This window comes from Staurois parvus, unplaced genomic scaffold, assembly GCF_062004578.1.
Source record: "Staurois parvus isolate SC_StPar_1 unplaced genomic scaffold, SC_StPar_1.0 ptg000086l, whole genome shotgun sequence".
Lineage (NCBI taxonomy): Eukaryota > Metazoa > Chordata > Amphibia > Anura > Ranidae > Staurois > Staurois parvus.
The window spans coordinates 9,323,760-9,349,508 of NW_028317882.1; the positions used below are offsets into that span (position 1 = coordinate 9,323,760).

At 41.9% G+C, this 25,749-nt stretch overlaps 1 protein-coding gene across 3 annotated transcripts in view; it reads left to right on the forward strand.

Moving 5' to 3' along the window:
* The window catches only part of CIST1 (colon, intestine and stomach enriched 1), a 96,069-nt gene that overhangs the window by 46,163 nt on the left and 24,157 nt on the right, over positions 1 to 25,749 (forward strand). For 2 of the 3 annotated variants that reach the window (XM_089670023.1, XM_089670024.1), the window contains exons 2-5: positions 1,499 to 1,549; positions 16,791 to 16,865; positions 22,334 to 22,450; positions 24,857 to 24,943. In XM_089670023.1, the coding sequence (XP_089526149.1) occupies positions 1,499 to 1,549; positions 16,791 to 16,865; positions 22,334 to 22,450; positions 24,857 to 24,943 (330 nt within the window). The remainder of the gene's footprint in view (positions 1 to 1,498; positions 1,550 to 16,790; positions 16,866 to 22,333; positions 22,451 to 24,856; positions 24,944 to 25,749) is intronic. The other variant, XM_089670025.1, reaches the window with a different exon arrangement.

The window sequence follows — 25,749 nt, forward strand, 5'->3', positions numbered from 1 at the left end:
GACTTTTTTCCTTTTTTAGGGAGGGTTACTTGCATGATTTTCTTTAAGCCTTGGTTTACACTGATGTAGTCTGGAATTCGCAGCGTTTTCTGTGCGAATTCCGCACCGAATCAGAACCGCACCCCATTCATACAAACCGGGGGTGTGTATGTTAACCTCCCTGGCAGTATGATTATTTCATATTTTTGGTGCTGAAAGCGGTACCATTTTTTTGCATGGAAATATGTATTTTTTTTATTGTAGGCCTGTAATTTAGGAATAACTCCCTGAAATCTGTCCGAACAAGAGTCTAGTAAACATTCCGGATATGATAAAACTTGAAACACGAAATCATAAATTATAATTTAATAAATACTCATAAAAAATAATAATATAATAATAATAAATTTTATTCAATAATATAATCAAACCAAAAACACTGAAATTTGAAATATAGCGCCAAGTTCGCACATCACTGAGCAAAGTCGCAAAATAGTTTTCAGTGTCTGATGACGAATTTCCTCACAAATCATTATTGCTCAATTCTGCAAGTAGTTCTGATTTACTATCGCTGTTCTCTAGCTGGTCTAAAACTGCTTTTGACGTAAAGGGACGCTTTTTGGACTCCGAGGACTTTTCTAAGTTTCCAGGCAGAAAGAACAGTCAAAATGCAGGCAGCGCACAGGACAAAGCAGTAGGGACAAAATGTATGTGAAATGCTTTGATACAGGAATGTTTTGCTATGAAATAATCGTTTTAAAAAAAATGTGATTTTTTTTTAAATTTTCAATTTGCCGCCGGTTCTGGCGCCCGTACGTCCCGACGTCACAGGGACCGGAACACGGAAGCCAGATGCCGGCATCCGCCGGAGGAGATGGCCGGGGACGCTGCAGGGGACGCATCGCAGGAGCGAAGGACAAGGTAAGCGCTGTAAGGAATCCCTGTGCAACGCCGTATGGTAAGCCCGAGTGTAGCTCGGGGTAACTGCTTTTGGTACTGAAACCTTACCTTGAGCTACACTCGGGAATACCGCCAGGGAGGTTAAGTTAACATTATCCTGAAAGCGGTCCGTAAAGTGCAGTGTGATGTGCAGAATTGGATCACATAGGTGTAAATACCCATGCGATCTGATTCTAGTGCGGACCAAAAAACGGTCCTGCACGTTTTTGGTGCGGGTGCGATTAGAGCCATACAAAATGTATGGCTCCAATCACACCACACACAAATAGCATGTGATTTTCACAGGAATGTGGTGCGGTTCCTGTGCGAATCACATACGATGTACCGCACCACATATATGTGAACACAGACTCAAGGTTTTGAGAGATTTGTCACTTTTACCATTGCCCCAGCCATCCTTTACAATCTATTTGCTAAAGCTAAATATAATGCTGTGGTTAATCCGAACATTACAGTTCTTCAACAACTGCTTTATTGGTATTCAACAATGCATTACTTTTCATTTTCCTATGGTAGATCCATTTTGGTTATTATTATAATTATATTTTTCTCTTTGCAGTTGACACTACTCAAGCAACCATGCCACAAAGTGTGATCTCAACAAATACAAGTAATGGACACTTACAATAAGTAAATCCTATAGAAACACAGAAATTGCAGACAGTTATATTTCATAGACTTTCCTAATAAAACGTGTTTTTTGTTTGTAAAAATGTACTTATAGAGCTGATTCACACATATGCGGTGCAGGCTGAAGCTCAGGTTTCACAGCTAATTGATATAGTAGTTGGTCATATAATACACAAAATAGCAGGAGCGCTACCTCAATGTATGTTATATTACATGGAGAACATGCTATAATAATGAACACATAACAAAAAAATTGTGAAATAAAGTCTTAAATGTGAAATCAACAAGTGAACAAAAATCCCTTTCACATCCAGAAGGTAATAAGTGCTCTGTGCTCCCCGCCTGTGTGCCCCCGCACTTCCCAACTATAATGGACTCTTATGGTGAAATAAGAGCCTTTCATGCCATAGGGAGTCATGCTGGAGCTTGTAGTCCTCCTGATTAAATGTTGCATGTCATTCCCAGTGATTGAAATGTAGAGCCGACAGATATGCTGGAGCTTGTAGTCCTGCTGATTAAATGTTTATTGTCATTCCCAGTGATTGAAATGTAAAGCCGATAGGTATATACATGTAAGGAATAGTTACATAGTTAGTCTGGCTGAAAAAAGACAAAAGTCCATCCAGTTCAACCATAAAAAAAGTGCTATAATCCTATACCCACAGTTGATCCAGAGGAAGGCAAAAAAACCCAGCAAAGCATGATCCAATTTGCTCCTGCTGAGAAAAAAAATCCTTTCTGATCCCCTGAGAGGCAATCGGATATTCCCTGGATCAACTTTACCTATAAATGTTAGTATCCAGTTATATTCTGTGTATCTAAGAAATAATCCAGGCCTTTTTTTATAGCAATCCACTGAGCTGGCCAGAACCAACTCTTGAGGGAGTCTATTCCACATTTTCACAGCTCTCACTGTGAAGAAACCTTTCCATATTTGGAGATTACATTTCTGTTCCTCCAGACATAAAGAGTGCCCCCTTGTCCTCTGTGATGACCTCAGGGTAAATAGCTCTACACCGAGTTCACTATATGAACCACTGATGTATTTATACATGTTGATCATATCCCCCCTTAACCACTTGCCTTCCTGAGGATTTACCCCCCTTCCTGACCAGGCCTCTTTTTGCTACTCGGCGCTGCACTAATTCAACTGATAATTGCGCGATCATGCAATGCTGCACCCAAATGAAATTTACGTCCTTTTTTTCACATAAATAGAGCTTTCTTTCGGTGGTATTTGATCACCTGTGCACTTTTTCTTTTTCATGCTATAAACAAAAAAAGACCAAAAATTTTGAAGAACAATTATATTTTTTACTTTCAGCTATAGAAAATATATAGTAAACTCAAAGTTAGTTATAAATTTAGGCCAAAATGTATTCTGCTACATGTTTTTGGTAAAAAAAATCCCAATAAGTGTATATTGATTGCTTTGTGTGAAAGTTATACTGTCTACAAACTATGGTATAGATACTGCAATTTACGCCATTTTTTTTTTTTTGCTATACAGCGCTGCGCTAGTTTAACACACAATTGCGTGGTCATGCAATACGGTACATAAATTAAATTTATGTCCTTTTTTCACAAAAATAGAGCTTTCTTTTGGTGGTATTTGATCACCTGTGTGCTTTTTATTTTTGGCGCTATAAACAGAAGAATTTTAAAGAAAAAACATATTTTGAAAAAAACTATATTTTCTCATTTCGGTCATAAAAAATATCCAAAAAAACTAAAATTTCATCATAAATTTAGGACAAAATGTATTCTGCTACCTGTTTTTGGTTTCTGGTTGTGAAAGTTATAGCGTCTACAAACTATGGTATAGATAATGGAATTTACACAGCTTTTACTTTCTGACTGCCCATCACATTTCTTGAGGTGCTAAAATACCAGGATAGTACAAACACCCTCAAATGACCCCTTTTCGGAAAGTAGACACCCTAAGCTATCTGCTGAGTGGCATATTGAGTCCATGGAAGATTTATTTTTTTTTCCACAAGTTTCTGTAAAATGACAAAAACATTTTTTTTTAATTTTTTTTTTACACACAGTTGTCATTTAAATGATTTATTTCTCGCACAAGCCATGGGTATATGTGGAATTACACCCCAAAATACATTCTGCTACTTCTACCAAGTATGGCGATACCACATGTATGAGACTTTTTGGGAACCTAGCCACATACAGGAGCCTGAAATCCAATGACCACTTTGAAAGCCTGAAGGTGCGTAACTTCCTCATTACACTTCCTCACTACCTATCACAGTTTCGAAGGCCCTGACATGCCAGGATAGCACCAAACTCCCCCAAATGACCCCTTTCTGGAAAGTAGACACCCTAAGGAATTTAAAAAGAGGCATGGTGAGTGTTTTGCAGATCTAATTTTTTCTCACAAGGTTTTGAAATATAAAAAAAAATAGAAAAAATATGTTTTTGTTTTTTTTCTTCATTTTCCAAAAACTTGTGGCAACAAATGAGATCTGCAAAATACTTACCATGCTTCTTATGAAATTCCTTGGGGTGTATACTTTCCAAAAAGGGGTCATTTGGGGGGGTTAGGTGCTATCCTGGTATTTCAGGGCCTCCGAAACTGTGATAGGAAGTCTGGAAGTGTAATGAGGAAATAAAGCCCTTTAAAAGCCTGAAGGTGCTTATTGGATTTTGGGGTCCTGTACTTAGCTAGACTGCCAAAACGTCTCTCACATGTGGTACCCCCATACTCGGGAGAAGTATCAGAATGTATTTTGAGGAGTAATTCCACATATACCCATGGCATGTGTGAGCAGAAAATCATTTAAGTGACAATTTTGTGTAAAAAAAAAAAAAAAAAAAATTTTTTTGTCATTCTTCTATTGATTAAAATGCCTCTCAGCAAATAGTTTGGGGTGTCTACTTTCCAAAAAGGGGTCATTTTTTTTTGGGGGGGGGCATTTTATGCCCAGCATTAGAAGTTTATGCCACACATCATTCACTCTTCTAACCACCTGAAGATCAAGCCTTTTCTGACACTTTGGGGTTTATTTACTAAAGCTGGAGAGTCCAAAATCAGACTCCCTTCTGCATAGAAACCAATCAGCTTCTAACCTCAGCTTGTTCAATGAAGCTTTGGCAATGAAACCTGGAAGCTGATTGGTTTCTATGCAGAAGGGAGTCTGATTTTGGACTCTCCAGCTTTAGTAAATAAACCCCTTTTTGTTCACATGAAAAAAATCAGTATTATCAGTATTTTTTGCTAGGCAATTGATTTAAACCCCCAAACATTATATATATTTTTTAAAGCAGATACCCTAGTGAATAAAAAGATGGGTACTACATTTTTTTATGGCACATAGTACTCGCGCAGTGATTTTTCAAACGCAAATGTTTTTTAAAAAATACACCTTTTTTTACTTTTAATGCACAAAACACAATATATTGGCCAATTATTTGGTAAAATATAAATAAATATAATGGTATGCCGAGTAAATAGATACCAAACATGGCATGCTTTAAAACTGCGCATGCCACGTGCAATGGCGACAAACTGCATACATTTTTAATATCCATAGGCAACACTTTAAAAGCCTTTCAAAGCTACCATTTTAGATTTACAGAGGAGGTCTAGTGTTAGAATTACTGCCCTTGATCTGACGTTCACGGAAATACAGTACCTCACATGCATGGTGCAACTGCTGTTTACATACCGGCACAGGGTCAAGGCTTGTGCACACAGGTGTGCGTGCATGGGAGGGGCGAGTTTTTTTTTTATTTTAAGTTATTTTGATTTTTTAAAAATTATTTTTACACTGTACCTTTCATTTTTTTTTTGATCACTTTTAATGCTATCACAGGGAATGCAACTATCCCCTATAACTTCAATACTATCCCCTATAACTTCAATGGGCATTGTCATATATTCTTTTTTGAGAAATCTGGGGCCTATCAGACTCTGGATATCTCCTCTGCCCTTACATTACCAAAATCGGTGTGATCAGATGCTTTCTCAATTTACAAATGGCGCTGTTTATATCCTGCGAAACTGAAGTGATGAAATGCTCGTAGCTTCCGAATTCTTAGACTATAGAGATGATTGGCACCACTCTGGTCTCCAGTGAGCTCTATGGTCAGCTGGCAGAAACACCGCCTGCATTCTCAGGTTCCCCCAATGGCACGGCACAGCCCGAGAAGGCCGTGGAAGGCGGCGGGAGAGGGGGGGCATCATCTCTAGCTGCTTTTAAAAGCAATCCTGCAGCTAATTAGCCACTAGGATTGATTTTACATGAAAGCCAATCGCCGGCTGAAAAAAAATGATACCAGGATGATGCCTGCAGCTGTAGGCATCATCCTGGTATAACCATTCAAAGTCCAGTGATGTACCAGTACATCGCTGATCCTTGTTGGTTATATATGCTATGTTCTTGAAAAAAAGAGAATAAATCTCTGCCAAAAAAAGTGTGTGGTATGCCCACCATTAGAATATACCACCCTTCATCCACGCACTTCTAATGGTGGGCACACATTAGGTCACACTTGCCAAATGCGCCAGTTCCAAGATTGTACTAATGTCTAAATAGTGGCATGCTTGGATAAAAATTGTCCACGTATAATTGGTACCCCATATGGAAACTATCTTGCCACTGCTCCCCATGTAGTCTGGGCATCCGGGGAGCTCCACGTGACTATCTTTTCCCTCCTAAATCCAAAACTTATAAGTACAGCCTGTTGCCCTCTCACAGGTCTTCTACATTTTGACCCCATATCTGGCACGCTTGCAGGGGAGAAATTGTTTGAATGCAAGGCGGCCAGAAAAATTAATCAGGGACTCATCAACGCAGATGTTTTGCTGGGGAGTATAGACATTTGCAAATTTTTGGTTAAAGTGATTTGCGAGGGGCTGAATTTTGTGGAGCCAGTCAAATTCAGGGTTACCCCGAGGATGACAGAGTGTATTGTCATTGAAATGCATAACACATATTATACTATCATATCTATGCCTGGCCATGGCAGCAGAGAACACGGCATATGATGAATCGGGTCTGCGGACCAATACAACCGCAATTCATTTCTTTTAGTAATGCCCATGTTGAGGGTTAGGCCCCAAAAAAAAATGTAAATTCGAAAACCGTAATGAGTTTCCATGCAACTGGTCTGGCAAGATTTGAATTTGGGTTGGCGGCGATAAATTGTTGTGCATATAAATTGCTTTGATCCACAATCAACGCATACAGATATTCCGTGAAAAACAACTCCAAAAATCAAGGGGAGTAGTTAAATTTGCTATTTCCATCTGAAGTCCGGGTTGGGCAGTGAATGGGGGAAGTACGGGTGCTGCAGAATTTGTGGGCTGTCAATCGGGATTTGCAAGCACATCCGGAAAGGATACTAGGAGCTCTACGGGCCTGTGTCGAGTTCTTTGTGGTTGTGGGACAATACTTGTGCTCGCCACTGCACCAGCTTGTACTGCACTTATGGGACTCACCATGTCGCCAAGTCATACTGCAGTGCTGGTATTATTATTATTATTATACAGGATTTATGGCGCCAACAGTTTGCTCAATGCTACAATATAACCGGGGACAATACAGAACAATACAGTTCAATACAAGAGGATTAGGAGGGCCTTTTCCTGGGAGCTTACAATCTAAGAGATCTGTGAAAGACCAGGATGTACTAGGCCACTAGTACTTTCCAGTTCACCAAAAGGTAGCGTGGCACTAGTATTGGCACTCTGCTGCATATGAGAGTCATCAAAATTTACTGACAAGTGCTAACAGAGATCAGGCCTGATTCTGCAAACACTGCGGTTTTGTGTGTAATGTATCAAGTGACAGTGACCTACTGACACTGCACTTGCTGGGGGAGAAGGGGGGGTAAGCGTAGGGGCTAAATGAAGGTGCTGGCAGGTGCCGGGGCTGATCCCGATAACTCTGTGTTTTTTGGGACACTATACTAATGTGAACGCTGGTATAGTGCTGATCTGATCAAAGATATTGATCCGTTCAGACACTATACTAGCAATGGAGCGTGTTACTGGCAATCAAGGGGTTAAATGTGATGACTGGTGTACTGACCGGCAATCTGACGCTATCTGGGAGGGGTGTGAACACCGTGGGAGCACGAATCACACATATATATATATATGTGTTATTTTGTGCACCCATGCCACCCTGTAGCAGTATTTCTGCTATAGGGCGGTCAGGAAGCGGTTACAGAAGCGGTTTGTGTTACGTCGCTGTGTTACTTTAACTGACAATTGCGCGGTCATGCAACACTGCACCCAAATTAAATTTACGTCCTTTTTTCCACAAATTGAGATTTGATCGCCTGTGCGTTTTTTTATTTTTTTTCTAAAAAAACTTTATTTTAGACATTTTGTTATAAAACATGTCCAGTAAAAAAATTTAAAAATCAAATTTCTTCATAAATTTTGGCCAAAATGTATTCTGCGACATGTATTTGCTAAAAAAAATCCTAATACGTGTAAATTAATTGGTTTACGTGAAAGTTATAGCGTTTACAAATGGAGGTATAGACACTGGATTTTTTTTTTTTTTTCTACTAATAATAGCGGCGATCAGCGACTTATGGCAGGACTGCGGCGGACATTCTGACACTGGTGGGGAACTGACTTGGGGTCACTGACATCCCCAGTGACACCAATACAGTGATCAGTGCGAAAAAAAAAACACTGACACTACTAATGGCACTGGGGAGGAAGGGGTTAACTTTTATAGGCAATGAAAGGGTTAACTGTGTGAGGGGAGTGTTTTACTAGGGGGCGGGGGGGTGTACTTCACAGGAAGACGCTGATCCCAAGAGATAAACTGCTCTCTCAGGATCAGTGTGCTCGGAACTGTTAGGGAGCAGAGCTGCAGTGAAAACACTGCAGCCGTGCTCCCTGTCAGTGATTGCCGGTAATCGTCGGGATCTGGTGGGTAATGACCGGCTGGGTCCCGGGGATTTACACCCGCGGCCGCAATCGGAATGACGTCATATGCAGAATGACGTTTAAAAACGTGATTCTGTGCAGCGGTGCCGCCCTGCTGCAGCATAAACACTGTGGCTGGACGGCAACCAGTTAATCTCCTCTTCTCAAGAGAGAATATATTCAGTTCCTCTATCTTTCCTCATAGCTGAGCTCCTCCATGCCTTGTATCAGTTTAGTTGACCTTCTCTGTACTTTCTCCAGTTCCCCAATGTTCTTTTGGTGAATTGATGCCCAAAACTGAACTGCATATTCCAGCTGAGGTCTTACTAATGATTTGTACAGGGGTAGAATGATATCTCTCTCTCTGGAGTCTATACCTCTTTTAATACAAGAGAGGATTTTGCTCGCTTTAGAACCCGCAGCTTGGCATTGCATGCCATTATTAAGATTGTGATATACCAGAACTCCCAGATCCTTCTCCACCATTGATTCCCCCAGTTGTACCCCCCCTAGTATGTATGATGCATGCATATTCTTAGCCCCTAAGTGCATAACCTTACATTTATCAACAATAGTTACTTAAAACTAGTAATCCACAGAGCTAGTGACCTACTATTGTACACTTGGAGATTCATGCCTATTGTATCTGGAAACATGTGACTGCAATACTAGTGTGTCTCCTTTTACTAATAAATGGAATTATACTATTTTGGATGCCTCTCTCCATTCCTTACATGTATATACCTATCAGCTTTACATTTCAATCAATGGGAATGACAAGAAACATTTAACCAGGAGGACTACAAGCTCCACTATATCTATCGGCTCTACATTTGAATCACTGGGAATGACAAGCAACATTTAACCAGGAGGACTACAAGCTTCAGCATGACTTCCTATGCCCCACCAAAAGCGTGAAAGACTCTTATTTCACCATAAGAGTCCATTATAGTTGGTGAGTGAGGGGGCACACAGCCAGGGAGCACAGAGCACTTATCACCCTCTGGATGTGAAAGGGATTTTTGTTCAGCTGTTGATTTCACATTTAAGACTTTATTTCCCAATTTTTTGTTATGTGTTCATTATTATAGCATGTTCTTCATGTAATATAACATACATTGAGGCAGCACTCCTGCTATTTTGTGTATTATGTTGATAGGGTTGTATGTTTTATAGGAGCAGCAGCCCAGTTTTGTGTTTAATATTGAGTGTGCACTATTGATTGGTGTGTCCAAAGCACAGGTGATCATTATCTATCAGTAGTTGTTCACAGGTTCACGTCAGGTTTACATCAGGTTCAGGACAGGTTTAGCTCAGGATCTGATCCTGTTCACACATATGCGGTTTAGAAACAGTTCCCATAGAAGTCAATAGCCTGTAATCTGCACCTGAACCTGAAGCCACTGCTCAGAAATCAGACATGATTCTTTTTAATACCACACTGAATCAGCACCGGCCATGCACCTGACATATGTGAACAGGCACCATAGGAAGCAATGGTATTTTACATGTCATGTGGATTGGTAGCAGTTCAAACTGCCTCCAATCCGCATACATGTGACTGGGCAAATAGGGGTTGATTTACTAAGGCAAACAGACTGTTCACAGTGTAAGGCAGTGTTTCTCAACTCCAGTTCTCATGGACCCCCAACAGGTCATGTTTTCAGGATTTCCCTCAGATGAAACAGCTGTGGTAATTACTAAAGCAGTGAAACTGATCAAATCACCTGTGCAAAATAATGGAAATCCTGAAAACATGACCTGTTGGGGGTCCATGAGGACTGGAGTTGAGAAACACTGGTGTAAGGGAAGTTGCACTGTGCAAGGAAATTGTCCCCAGAATTTAGTAAATGTGGTGCAATTTCACTTTGCAAAAAACACCCAGACATGTGTAAAGAAAATGAAATAAAACAGTATTTTTTCTTGCACATGATTGGATGATGATAGCCAACAGAGCTTCACCTTATTCATTAAACTGTGGGGAGAATTACCTTCCAAAGTGCAACTTTTTATTGACCATTAGTACATCAACCCCCATGAAGTGCATAATAATACCGGGCATTATATACTGATATAATATTTAGGCCTCGTTCACATGGGAGTGCTTTTGTGCGAGATCTGTGTTGCCTGCACAGTGATTCACAGGTGTTCTGTATATCCCTCTGCAGGCAAGTCTCATTCATTTCAATTAGCGCACACATCAATGCAAATTTTAAATTCAATCTTGTATATCATTGAATTTGCCCTCATCACACAGTGATATTTTACTTCCTCATGTCTGTTTTTCAGCCCTGTTATCATAAGCAAAAAAATTAACTATAGTTGAATGGAATTAAAATTGTAGATAAGCCAGTAGGCAATGTCATTTCCAGGTAGATAAAGAATAGGGATGATGTTCAGATTCGCCTCATGGCATATCCTGGTGGGTCAAAATTTGTAACTACAACAAATTCACCTGGTTAAAGATTTTTAAACCATACTGAACTGCTTAACCTTTGAATCGTGGTCAGCACACTTGCAATGGCCAATAAGTTGGTTTTTCGATAAGCCAGAACCTCCGTTACTATAAAAGGCTAGCACAGAGCAGACATAGTGAATAGAGATGAGCGAATTATTCAAAAATTCGATTCGGCTGATTCGCCGAATTTGCGGAATAAATTCGATTCGATGCGAATTTATTCGCTGCGAATTTAACTTATTAAAAGGGTTTCTAGGCTTCAGAGAGCCTTTATATTAGTGCAGAACACTGTACCTTTAATTTAAATGCCCTTGGAGTCTGCTGGGGAAGAGAAATAATACTGTCAGTCAGTATGACATGCAGATGAGTGCCGTCGATCTTAGAATCACCGCACACTTCACTCATTTGGGCAGTCACGGGGCCAAAACCAGAGTGTGGAGCCACAGTGTGGCGGTGGAGGCAGCAGCAATGGGAGGCCATACAGCACCCTATGACAAAATGGAACCCACCAGCAGTGTGAGGAGACCTGAAAGTGGCACATGGCAGAGTGTGGCGATGGAGACAGCAGCAATGGGAGGCCGTACAGGGACCCATGACACACTCTGGACCTGGCAGCAGCATGAGGAGGCGGTACAGGGGCCCATGGCAGAGTGGCAAAGCGTAAGCAGCTTAAATTGAAGGCCATACAGAGGCCTATGTTAAAAAGTTCCCCCAGCAGCAGTGTGGGGAGACGACTATCAAGAGTCCAATGGCAGAGTGGCGGAGCAGAAGCAGCTTCAATTGAAGGCCATACACAGGCCTAGGTTAAAAAGTCCCCCCAGCAGCAGCGTGGGGAGACGACTATCAAGAGTCCAATGGCATGAGGATGAAGAAGAAGAAGAAGAGGATGAGGGTGAAGAAGAGGATGAGGATGAAGAAGAAGAAGAGGATGATGGTGAGGAAGAAGAAGAAGAAGAAGAGGATGAGGATGATGAAGAAGAGGAGGATGAGGATGAAGAAGAAGAAGAAGAGGATGAGGATGAAGAAGAAGAAGAGGATGAGGATGAAGAAGAAGAGGATGAGGATGAAGAAGAAGAGAATGAAGAAGAGGATGAGGATGAAGAAGAAGAAGAGGATGAGGATGAAGAAGAAGAAGAGGATGAGGAAGAAGAAGAAGAGGATGAGGATGAAGAAGAAGAAGAAGTAGAAGAAGAGGATGAGGATGAAGAAGAAGAAGGAGAAGAAGAAGAAGAAGAGGATGAGGATGAAGAAGAAGAAGAGGATGATGATGGTGAGGATGATGAAGAATAAGAAGAAGAAGAAGAGGATGAGGATGAAGAAGAAGAAGAAGAGGATGAGGAAGAAGAAGAAGAGGATGAAGAAGAGGATGAAGAAGAAGAAGAGGATGAGGATGAAGAAGAAGAGGATGAGGATGAAGAAGAAGAAGAGGATGAGGATGAAGAAGAAGATGAGGAAGAAGAAGAAGATGAGGATGAGGATGAGGATGAAGAAGAAGAAGAAGAGGATGAGGATGAGGAAGAAGAGGATGAGGATGAGGATGAAGAAGAAGAAGAAGAAGAAGAGGATGAGGATGAAGAAGAGGATGAGGATGAAGAAGAAGAAGAGGATGATGGTGAGGAAGAAGAAGAAGAAGAGGATGATGATGAAGAAGAAGAAGAGGAGGACGAGGATGAAGAAGAAGAAGAGGAGGATGAGGATGAAGAAGAAGAGGATGAGGATGAAGAAGAAGAGAATGAGGATAAAGAAGAGGATGAGGATGAAGAAGAAGAAGAGGAAGAGGATGAAGAAGAAGAAGAAGAAGAGGATGAGGATGAAGAAGAAGAAGAAGAAGAGGATGAGGATGAGGATGAAGAAGAAGAAGAAGAAGTAGGATGAAAATAAGAAGAATTCCAGTCCAGCAAAAAGTGTATCTGCAGAGAGCTCCGCTATTTCTGACAGTTCTCTGACAGTTCCTTCACATTTACAGTGGTTGAAACATTGTATCTATTTGTTTCCGAATAAAAACATCTGTATCCTAAATGGAAACAAATAGATACAATGTTTCAACCGCTGTAAATGTGAAGGAACTGTCAGAGAACTGTCAGAAATAGCGGAGCTCTCTGCAGGGACACTTTTTGCCGGCTGTAGAAGGGATGAAAATCGGCCGATCGGGGAAAATTCGATTCTTGCATCCGAAGTTTGCTAATTTTCGGATTCGGCGCGAATCGAATTTTTCCTAATATTCCAAACGAATTCCACTTCGCCAAGTTCGATTCGCTCATCTCTAATAGTGAACACTGTAATAAAGCTACTTATAAAAGAATGGGGAAAGCTGACAAACTGCATAGGGAGAGATTAGGGTCAGTTGCTCCGAAATAGCAATAATTTTCAAATTAAACTGTTAATTCTGCTAGGTCTCCTGATTGTAAGACCAGTGACTGCTATGTCTCCTATTTCCCCAGCCACTGGTCTTGGCATATCCCTTCTGTAGTTCTTTCTCCAGGAAGCAGTGATGTAATTCAGCCCCACTTGCAGTGGTGGGCAGATCGAGACTCTCAGACACATTCAACATGTACCAGCTTAGTGTACCCGCTCACATTCATTGCAATTCCCTGTGGTTGATGGGAACTGTAGTTTCTTTTTAGAGAAAGAGAGAAGAGGATATGATGTAATCCCTGCTTGTACACCTCCTCCTGCTGTTATTTTTTAAATTACAGAGATGAGGTCATGAAAATAGATCGCTGATGCCATGCAGGTCTCCTTTCAGAATATCTGCTTGCCGTACAGGATGTACAGTCAAGCAGATATACTAACAGGAAGCTTCAATGAACTACTACGGCGCTCCACAGCACCATGGTAGTTCATTGAAAACTACAAGCCCACAGCCACAAAGGCTGTCGGGACCTGTAGGCACTCATTCACAGAACACTGTGAATGAGTGGCGCGGCCATGTGGGCAGAGCCACACACAACCGCACTGTTTTCAAATCTGACAGATAGTATCCCTGTATTATCTATCAGAGGAAGGGGGGGGGGTGCAGCTGTGGCTATGGCAACATGTTACATGTTTCACCCTAAAAACAGGTGGAACATGTAATATGCTCCAAAGGTGAACTTATCCTTTAAGTTATTTTGAACTGCGGCACAGGATTTTCTGATGTTTACATGTCCCCCGTAACAGTGCCCAGCATCCCATGTCTTCATTGGCAAGAGTTTACCTATTAGCCCTTAAAAAGCCCAGAATTTACTAACAGGATATCTCCTCCCATAGATAGATAGAAAAATTCAAAATGAACTGTTATAAACTCTTGCAAAAATCCCTTAGCACTTGTTCTTACTCGGTCACCACTCTGTCGCTGCTCTTCACTTTCATCTCATGTATAAAAGTGTCAAGTGTATGGAACCAGACTTTTACAACATCAAGTTTCTGTAAGCACATGAACAAAAATGAAGTTTCTTAAGCTGGCAAAAGATGGATAGAATTTTGAACAAAACGTTTTGGGAAAAGCCTCATGAAAATTTGTACGAAAAAATTCTCAAAACATTTGAATCTCATCTGAAAAATTTTGTTTGCTTTTAACATTTGATTTTGGAATTAATGGAATGTACTGAATGAAAACCACATACAATGTTAGAAATATATTCTCTTGAGAAAAATTTTCCATCTTGCTGCTTTGAATTTTCTCATCACTGTGGTTGAAAACAAACTTTGGTTTGACCCCACTAATGAATAGGAAAGCAAACAAATTTTCTTAGAACATTCTTTTCCTAAGAATTTTCATTGGAAATTCTGTCCATCTATGGCCAGCTTTACATCATCTAATTCATCTTAACACCACTCCACGGCTTTTTTATGGTTAACTTTGGCTTTTCTAGTGGAGCCAGAATCCTGAGAACAGGTGAAATATGGTCATTTAAACGGTTAGTTCACCTTTACCAAAAAGCTGCCTATGCAGGTGTTTGTAGATAAAAAAAACAAACTACACAGCTCTGACTAAAGTTGAATAATGCCCTTGCTATAGATGTAGCCCATTTATGTACCTCCTGAAGCATGAGCGAAAAACTCCCAGGTTGTTGGATGTTGCTAAAATAGGCTCAGCTATGGCCCACCTGCAACTGTTATTATCGTTCCTGTTGTGTGTTCTGCTCTTCTTTTCTTTCTTTTCCTTCTCTCACTTTTGTTTCCTCTACTTAACCTCTACATACTCTGTTGCAAAGTTTTAAGATCACATCAGTAAAAATTTTACAAAGGACTATAAAGATGTAATCCTATTGTGTATGCTGTATATGAACAATGTACATTTTTCTTATACTCATTTGTATGATTGTCTACTGCCCTGCTCTTTGCTTCTGTATTTCCCTTCATTTTTCAATTAAAAAAAAAAGTTTGGATTAAAATAAAAAATAGGGTCAGCTATTACTGTTCCCCTCCGTCATCACAGGAGTGAGCTCTCAAATGCTGAGCTCAGAGCTACTGCATCAGTGGAGAGATAGAGCATGTGAGGAGGTTTGATGCAGAGAAAAAGCTCATCCCTGTGATGGTGAAGGTGAACAGTAAAATCTAGGCCTTGCTTAGCAACATCCTAGCAATGTCCTGGGAGTTTTCAGGTCAGGCTTCATGAGGTACATAAATGGCTTATACCTATAGCAAGGGCATTATTCAATTTTGGTCAAAGCTGCACAGCTTGTTTTCATCTACAAACATCCCTTACCTGTATAGGCAACTTTTGGTAAAAGTGAACTATGCCTTTATGCAATGTGCTGGAGTTCCATTATTTATAAATCCTGCTGCCTTCCTACTAGGCCTCACCTCCTATCCATCAATATGTTCTGGATGGTACAGAAAATTACACCTCTACTTCACACAAGTGAAGAAAATGTGTGAACTGTTGTGCCTGCCCTCAGCAAGGAGGAACAGAAATTCATGCCTAAGTTTGTGTGCCCATTCGGTTCCATCTGTCAATGTTTTGCTGCTTCCGCTTGTCCTTGTCACATCAGTGATTGGCTGTGTGGGAATTCGCTTCTTTGGTAGAGCTTTTCTTTTCAAAAGCACACAGCAACTTGCTTCTTTTTAAGGGCCTTTTTGCCCAATTTTATTTTACAAGAAAAAGTTCCATAAAGGCTTCCCATGCAGGGGTATCCACCATCACACAAATTAAACAACATTCAGCCTTCTGGCTCTCTCAGGTACACCGCTTTATGTCTGCCTCCTACAGACTCCTTCCAAAAGATTGCTTTAGCACACAGCGAACCTCTAGCACACAGCTAGTCTGGCTTCCACTTCTCCTTGGTGAAGCTCTCCTGACTCCAAGGCAGAGACCTCCTGACTCCTGCCTGCCGGGGTGGAGCCCTCCTGACTCCTGCCTGCCGGGGTGGAGCCCAGAATCATGGCCTGGCCTCCACAAAAAGGCCTGCACACACCTGTGCAATCAGCGCACTGGCTGCTCTCAAAACATGGGCCCAGGATTGGAAATTTCATCCCTCCCATATCTCTTAGAAATCTCCAGGCTACAGGTCCCAAAACAGGCTTTACAAACCAAATAGGAAACCGATAAACCAGTTTCCTCTGCATTATGAGAACTGCCTGGAGCCCCTCAACCTGTATGGTTGAGAATCCTGGGTCACCACTGTGATTTCCACCGTGGCAGGATACCGCACTGCCACAGCTGTTAATACCTATCTTCTCCATCATACCACTATTTGCTCCTGCTGACCCTTTTCTCCCCTGCTGTCTGCGATTTTCTCCTGGCACCTTCTCTATCCACTCTCGATCTATGATCTGGTCCCACCTGTTTCTATCTTTCTCCACTCTTATTTTGCTAATTCATGACGCCAATAGTGTTGGAAAGTAGTTTAAACTTTTTTTTTTTCTTGCCAGGTGAAGCATCAACATCCTCTTCTACCACAACAACAAACACCACAACACATAGTTCCAGTACTTTAACAAGTCAAGGTAATTTATGTTGGTCATATTGACGTCTAAAATCTTCATCCTTTGTAAACCTGTGTCCTGTTTGAGCAAAATCTTAAACCAGACCTTTAGTCGCTTGCCAACCAGCCCATGCAGATATACTGCGGACCAGCAGCTCTACTGCGCCAGATCACTTACATGTGTGTGATCTGGCATTTGTGGGTAGGGGGCGCGCATGTGCACGCACCTGCCACTCTGGCTGTGATGTCATTCACTACAAAACAAGCCAACCAGCGGATCCTGGCTAATGATTTCAGTTTGGGTACTGAATATGAACTCCATTGAAGTCAATGGAAGCTGAATGTTAAAAGACAGTAATTTTTTGGACTAATAGGCATGGGATTTTCAAATAAATGGCATGGGTGGCTGCCCTGCGGGACATTTTTTTTAGGATTCTATTTGGAGGGGAGCATCAATTTATATAATTCTTTAAGGTCAATATTAAAATGCAAAATTCCTTAAATAACTAACCTGGGGTGACCTTAACCTGCCTGTGAAGTGGTACCTCTTTATGATGTATACAACCTACTACAGCAAAACTGACATTTATTTTTTTAAAAATGCTTCATCTATACCAAACCCTTATCCCAAATGAGAGCCTGATATATTTGTTTATTATTTATTACAGGTATTTATATAGCTCCAACAATTTATGCAGCATTTACATATGTATATTGTACAATCACATCAGTCCCTGCCCTCAAGGAGTGTACAATCTCAGGCCCCTAAGTCACATTCATACATACACATACTAGTGCCAATTTAGACAGAAGCCAATTAGCTTACCAGGGTTCTCGATAAAATACATACCACACCTTTATTCTTGATGACAGTCTGGTGTGAATGTTAAAGAGGATCGTTTACAAGAACCTCTCAAAATATAGGTGTGGAGACCACCCAAATTCCATAACAGGCATTTTGTACTCTGCATGAATTTTAAGTGAATATCCCACATAAAAAACAATTTAAAAAAGCATGGGGCATTGACCCTAAAAATCCCTACCAGACCCTTATCGGAGCATGCAGCCTGTCAGGCCAGGAGAGAGCTTTATTTTTCCATGACTAGGAAAAGTCAAGTTTGAATACTGGTGCTCTTCTTCCCTCATACTCTACAAAATAGCACATGAAAACCAGAAGAGAGGTACAGTGTAAAGGAGCAGTTCTTTAGATCTTTTCTGATTTCTTGTTCCCACAGCTGCTGGGTTATGGGAACAGAACCAAAAAGCATCAGAGACAAGGAAAGCATTTTCCCCTCATGTTTATCTTCATTCAGTTTTAAGCCAGATGCTTCTGAGATGATGTGTTTCTGCATAGACAACTACTGTTATCTACATAACTCATACTCTGAAAGGCTTCCCTCTACTTTAAACATGAAAACATAACGTACATACCATCAAAAGGATAAATACATATTTTGAGAGTATATCTTCCATCAGCAAGCACATAAAAGGCACTCCACTCTCTAAGTGGCAGCTTTGGAGCCGTCATGCTTTTTTTCCACATAAACAAGATAAAAGCTTTTACCTTGGTCTGCCTAACTGCCTAAATCATATTAAAGGTTTTGCACAGAGCAGCCCCAATCCTCCTCTTCTTGAGTTCCCTGCTGGAAGCTTGCTATGGGTGTACCTGAGCAGGCTTGCTCCCGAGCCACTGCCCTATGTGTCCATTCACACACACAGTGCTGTTCGGCACCATCCCCACTCTCTCTTCATTGGCTCACTGGCTGTGATTGACAGTAGCGGGAGCCAATGGCTACCGCTGCTGTATCAGCCAGTGTTGAGGGAGAGCCATGACTCTTTTGCACATCGTTGGATCAAGATGGGGCTCAGGTAAGTTTTAGAGGGGCTGGGGGGCTGCTGCGCACAGAAGGTTTTTTACCTTCATGCATTTTATGAGTCTTTACAACCAAGTCTGTTGGTAACATTATCACTATTTGATCATCCAGGATATATGGAGGACCAAATATACAGGTACTATCCTGCATTCAATTAGTGATGATGTAAGCAGCCACCATTTTGGTTGATTTTAGCAACAGAGTAGAGTTAGGAAAACCAAGGCAAAAATCTTATTTTATGTGAAAAAAGTATAACATTTATATTACTGACTTAAATCCAAGTGGAAAGTGGAAGCTCTGCTTTATTGCCTCCTCCCCCCCTCCGCTGCTAGGGGGGAGGGGTTACTTACTTTTGATAGGTACCCACTCCCTCTTCCAACTCAATTTGTTATGGAGAACTGAGCCAAACGTTCGCCCCCCCCCCCCCCCCCCACACACACAGCCCTCTGGAACACTTCACAGGTCCCAGAGGACTGCGGCCCATTCACAAAGTGCAGCGCGTTTTGCGAATGTGCAGTAGGAGGTTGGCTATAAAGCCACAAGGCTTCACTGCCAGTTTCCTTTAGTCAAGATGGCGGCGCCAGCACCCGACAGCTGATTGAAGAATCACCTCGGGGTAAAGACACCGCTGTGTCCCTGGACAGGTACATGCCCTAATATTAAAAGTCAGCAGCTACAGTATTTGTAGCTGCTAACTTTTATTTATTTTTTTTGGTGGGGGGTGGAAGGGGCGGGGGCTGGAACTTTGCTTTAATAAGTTCATTACAGTATTGATTTTTAAAACAATATACTCCATTAACAAAGACAGTACACACAGGATAAGGATCCTTAATACATAAAAGTGACAGTTATTTTCAGATGAATCCAATGAGATTTGTGAATTATAGTTGTATGGCTTAAATCAAGATTCCTATCCTTGACTGAAAGCTTTGAGAATTGAGTCTGTTGGCATCAAGGGACCTAGAAATACTGATACAATTAAACAAAATGGCAACAACAACAACTGTATATATATATACCATTCACAGAGTGAAGGAAAACTACATGAAAGCCCAAATGTCAATTCATCGTGTTGACCTGTTGATTGTACAATATCACCAAATGGAGAATTACAAGATCAAGTTTTTATTACTTGACTGGTGAAAAGGCTATTGAAATTTCACAGACTTTAAAGCCAAACTCCAGGCAAAAAAATCCATCCCACCTATCATTCCCACTACCATGTAACTGTATGCTGGAATAAAAAAAAAACCCTATCTAAATACCTTTTTGTTTTGTTTTTTTACTTAAACCCACTGGGACTTCAGGTCCTGGTTCTATACTTCGCTATTGTTTTCTGCTGCCGGGGTGCTTCTTCAGACACTGCTTGTGTGATGTGGACCCTCTATATCAGTGATGGCGAACCTATGGCACGCGTGCCAGAGCTGGCACGCAGAGCCATCTCAGTGGGCACGCCAGGAAGAAGATGATGAGCGCGCATGGACCAGCCATCCAGATCTCGTCCACACTGGACCCCCATCAAACTACATTTCCCACATGTCTCTGGGGCCAGGGTGGGCGTGGACGAGAGGAAACGGCTCCAATGCAGCTCTGGCACCAGGGGTGATGTAGCCGGGGATGGGCGCGGAAGAGAGGAAGAGGCTCCCACACTGCTCCGGGGCCAGGGGCAACGTGTTCAGCATGAATGGGAATGAGCTGCTGGGCTGGAAGCCACACCGACGCTGCCAGAGGTGAGATTAACTGCTTGCAGTGTCATCCATCAGTGCCCAGCAGTGTCACCTGTCAGTGCCCAGCAGTGTCGCCCATCAGTGCTGCCCATCAGTGCCACCCATCAATGATGCCCAGCAGTGCCATCCATCAGTGCCCAGCAGTGTCGCCTGTCAGTGCTGCCCAGCAGTGCCACATGTCAGTGCCCAGCAGTATCGCCCATCAGTGCTGCCCATCAGTGCCACCCATCAATGATGCCCAGCAGTGCCATCCATCAGTGCCCAGCAGTGTCACCCATCAGTGCCCAGCAGTGTCGCCTGTCAGTGCTCCCCAGCAGTGCCACCTGTCAGTGCTGCCCAGCAGTGCCACCTGTCAGTGTCCAGCAGTGTTGCCCATCAGTGCTGCCCATCAGTGCCACCCATCAATGATGCCCAGCAGTGTCCAGCAGTGTCATCCATCAGTGCCCAGCAGTGTCACCCATCAGTGCCCAGCAGTGTCGCCTGTCAGCGCTGCCCAGCAGTGCCACCTGTCAGTGCCCAGCAGTGTCGCCCATCAGTGCTGCCCATCAGTGCCACCCATCAATGATGCCCAGCAGTGCCACTGATCAGTGCCGTCTGTCAGTGCGTCCAGGTAGGCAAGTGGTTAATTGCAGTGTTGGCACTTTGAAATAAAAAAGTTGGTTTGTGTTGCAGTCGGGCACTCGGGCTCAAAAAGGTTCACCATCACTGCTCTATATTGTCAATCTAGCACCGAGGTTCTCTCAGGATCCAGAAGAGAAGTGACATCATTGCAAGAGGTAGGTAAGGAACTGGAATGATGAGGGATAACCTGCACATCTGGATTGGCAGTCCTCACAGTAGGAAACAGAGCAGGCAAGGGTCCCAGACAGAAGACTTAGGTGAGTATATCTATCTTCACCAGGTAATTTAGCATACATGATGGGTTAAAGGGGGGATAGGGAGGGATGGGTACATTTCTGTCTGTGCCTGGAGTTGGACTTTAAGTTCAATAAAAAAAATGTAATCAAGAGATTATAAACATTTTTATGAGATTGATAATGTCTGTTGTAAGATATAATGTTAACATGTTTTAATCAGTAGAAATTTAAATAAACATTTCAAATATCTATACAATATGGGAATCTTAGTTGTGGTGTCTAAGAATAAGTTATTTCAAAGATAATCATATTGCTATAAGCAAATATAAATGATGAGATCAATTTTGCAACATCTATACTAGTGGTCTCCAAACTGTGGCCAGGGGGGCGGATGTGGCGCTTTGCTTGCCTTTATCTGGCCCATTGGGAATTCTTCCTCCCACTGACAGTAACAATGACAGTAGCGTAATTCCTGGCATTGACTCCAACAATGGGGCAATGGGACACTATTCCTTCCATTGATACAAATGATGAGGCACTATTCCTGTCACTGACACCAATGATTGGGCACTATTCCTTCCACTGACACCATGGATGGGGCACTATTTCTTCCACTGATATCAATGATGGGGCAATTATCCTCCCACTGATACCAATGATGGGGCACTATTCCTCCCACTGACACCAGTGATGGGGCACTATTCCTCCCATTTATACCAAATAATAGGGTTCTATTACTCCTGTAGACACCAATAATGGGACACTATTCCTTCCATTGATACAAATGATGAGGCACTATTCCTCTCACTAATACCAATGATGGGGCATTTTCTCCTCCCACTGTCCACAATCCGCCTCCCCTAAATGTGAAGGATAGTAAACTGTCCCTTTGTTTAGGAAGTTTGGAGACCCCGATCTATACCAATAGTCAAGCAATATTTTTTGTTCAGGGCCTGGCAAGTTTACCATTACCATCTGTTTACCATTATTATCGTTTTAAGTTTACCACTTACCATTTGTGTTTTTGTACAGCTACCAGCCATATACCCACTGAAATATCCACAGGGACACAGACAGAATACACCACTAGTAAAATAAATACAAGTCCACGTGTGTCTGAACCTACCACTAATGACACTAGCAGTACAGGTAAGAAATATTGCCCTTATCAACACTAAATAACAGGAGGACACAACATCAAGCATACTGCATTTGTACTTAGTAGTTACTGTTTTAGGAATCCTTACACATCAATACTTAAAGTGTTACTAAACCCACAACAGTAAAATCAGTCTGTATATGCAGTAAATCAGAAATTGAAAGGACACAGAAGAAGAGAAGCTGCAAAGCATGCAGGAAATCCAGGAAGTAGTGTAAAGAGATGACCAGCAGACAGACAGTTCTCACAACATGAAAGAGGACTTTTCAAATACTGTAGTCTTAAAGTGTCGCTATAGATACAACTTTTTCATTTTGGATAAAGTAAGGGAAGGTTATAACACCTGTCAATTTTTTACCATCTGTGTCCCATTTTGGAAATTTCCTTTCACTTCCCATCCCATAGCCAAAACAGGAAGTGAGAGGAAATAAAGTAAGGGAATCCTGGGGTGTCACCAGGGTCACAGAATTAGTGTCCACATTGGAAGATTTCCCCTCAATTCCTGTTCTGATGTCAACCCAAAATTTGGGATTTTCTTTTACTTTCACTATTGATGATAACAGTAAACAAATAGAGAGGGTGAATCTCCCTAACGGGGGCAAATTGAGAGGGTAAATCTCCCTAACGGGGGCACAGACAGCACTAAAGCCTGACGGGGGTTCTAATCCATCTCCTCTCTTATCCAAAATGATAAAAAAAGTATGTACCTTTTAATGATACTTTTAAATTTAAGTGCCAGTTTGGCACATCATCTTAACCTCTTCCCTACCGCGCTATAGACAAAAGACGGCTACAGCGCGGTTGTCTAATTCTGGGACGACGTCCATGGATGCCATTCCAGAATACACCCCCTGCGTGCCCCCAGCGGCCCGCACCCAGTGCTGCCAGTGATCACTGTATCCTACGGACACAGTTGATCACATGATACGGTAAATGGCCAATCACAGCGTCCTTTTACCATGTGATCAGCTGTGTCCAATGACACAGCAGATCACTGGGTAAATACAGTTGCTGGTTATTGGCTCCACTTTTTTCACATTGCTACAGCACGAGGAAAGTACTGCCGATAACTGGCAATTGTCAGAGAAGTGATCGGTACTGATCATCAGGGCACTGATGATCAGTGTCCTGATGATCAGTGCCCATCAGTGTCGCCCACCTGTGCCACCCACCTGTGCCCATCAGTGCCACCCACCTGTGCCCTGCAGTGCCACCCACCTGTGCCCAGCAGTGCCTAGCAGCGCCACCCACCTGTGCCCAGCAGTGCAACTCATCAGTGCTGCCCAGCAGTGCCACCATCAGTGCTGCCCATCAGTGCCACCTATCAATGCAGCATCATCAGTGCCAGCTCATCAGTGCTGCCTATCAATGGTGCCTATCAGTGCCTCCTATCAGTGCCCATCAGTGCTGCCTATCCGTGCCACCTCATCAGTGCCCATCATTGCTGCCTATCAGTGCAGCCTCATAAACGCACATCAGTGAAAAAGAAAAATTACCTGTTTGCAATACTTTTTCAAAATTTTTTGCTCTTTTTTTGTTTATAGTGCAAAAAATAAAACACCCAGTGGTGATTAAATACCACCAAAAGAAAGCTCTATTTCTGTGAAATAAAAATTATAAAAATTTCATATGGGTACAGTGTTGCATGACCGCGCAATTGTCATTCAAAGTGCAACAGCGCTGAAAGCTGAAAATTGGCCTGGGCAGGATGGGGGTATAAGTGCCCGGTAGTCAAGTGTTTAAAATAGGTTTTCATATGTAATTGAATATTTTTTCAACTTCTCACCCTCCACTGATTCTCCACCCTAACCTCTAGGGTAGCATCTGGATTTCACCTATTGATGAAATTTGGATTGTCAATCATATCCTTTTAGAAATTAGTTAATAAAGGGACTATAGGGTCCCAAGGCTTTAAGCAGTAAAGAGGGCTGTGGGAAATCTTTGTCAGGGTCAGAGAAACAATGGATAGTGGAATAAAGGAGTCTGATGATTCTGAGTGTTGGGTGCAGTCCAGTAATGTAGATTTATTAACTATTACATTAGAAAATGTGCTCCAACGTCAACTAAGAAAACCAACACTCCAACTGACTCCGTCACTTTCCAAAACAGGGCACATCTACAGGGTATACATTCTTTATTGTAGGAGCATATGAGTGCAAGGGGAAGAGGAAATGAGAGAAAAAGGAGTGTGTTTCCACTACAACAAGGGATTTCTCTTTACATTAGAAATTCACTTCATTGTACAAGGGTTGGAAACATTTCTTTACATTTGTCAACTAAGTAAAATGTGGGACTTCGAAAATGCTTTTTAAAAATATCCAAAACTTTTCAGGCAGTCAGTTATATATAGACACAGATAATGATTGGACTCTAACATGTAAATAAATAATTCACAGGCTCTACATATACAACTAATACGACCATTACCAGCACATCCTTCGTTAGCACCCTGCATCCGGGCAATGGCACAGGGACAATAAATGGTGAGTGATCAGCAGTAGTGTCATCGTCTTTTATGTTACACACCCTGCATTCTGTTATGCTTAGAACTTTTCAAGCTTCTACAGTGTTTATTTTACAAAGATAACATCCAAGAATAGAAATATGTTTAAAAAAACAGGTCCCACAACAGTAAAAATAATGTATGATTTTTTTTTTTCTACAAGTCACATGAGGCACTGCAAGATTGACAGTTACAAGCATGACTCCCAAAGGCAGAGGCATGATGGGACTTGTAGTTTCGCAACAGCTGGAGGGCTGCCAGCTTGACCCCCCTGCATTTAGTGGGTCTGTGCAAGCATGTTTGTGTGGTCACAGCAGCCCATTCATTTACCTGCAGGAAATATGAGGCAAAAGTCCTTTGATCCTTTTTCAAAAATACAGCCACACAAAACCACATGGTGCCATGGCACTACCTTTTCCTATGAAAATAGGGTGTGCAGCGCTATACAAATAAAACACACTATCTAAAGTATGGCAAAATATGACAGAAATGGAAAAGTCCTATAAACTGAATGTTAAACAGTCCAAGGTGGTAAAATATCAGTCCAAAAGGTATACTCCAGTGATGGAGTATAAATAACTTCAATCCAAATGGGTATATTCCAGCATCCTAACATGAAGGTGTAGAAAAATTGCCCACTCACCGGAAGTGCAATTTAATGTGCACATAGAAATTCCATGAAGCCGGAGGTCCCATGAAGGAATAGCTTGATGATAAAGGTGCCCTCTGGTGGTAGATGGGGTGACGGCTGCCAGAGAAGTTGATCTGGACCAATATCCCAAATTG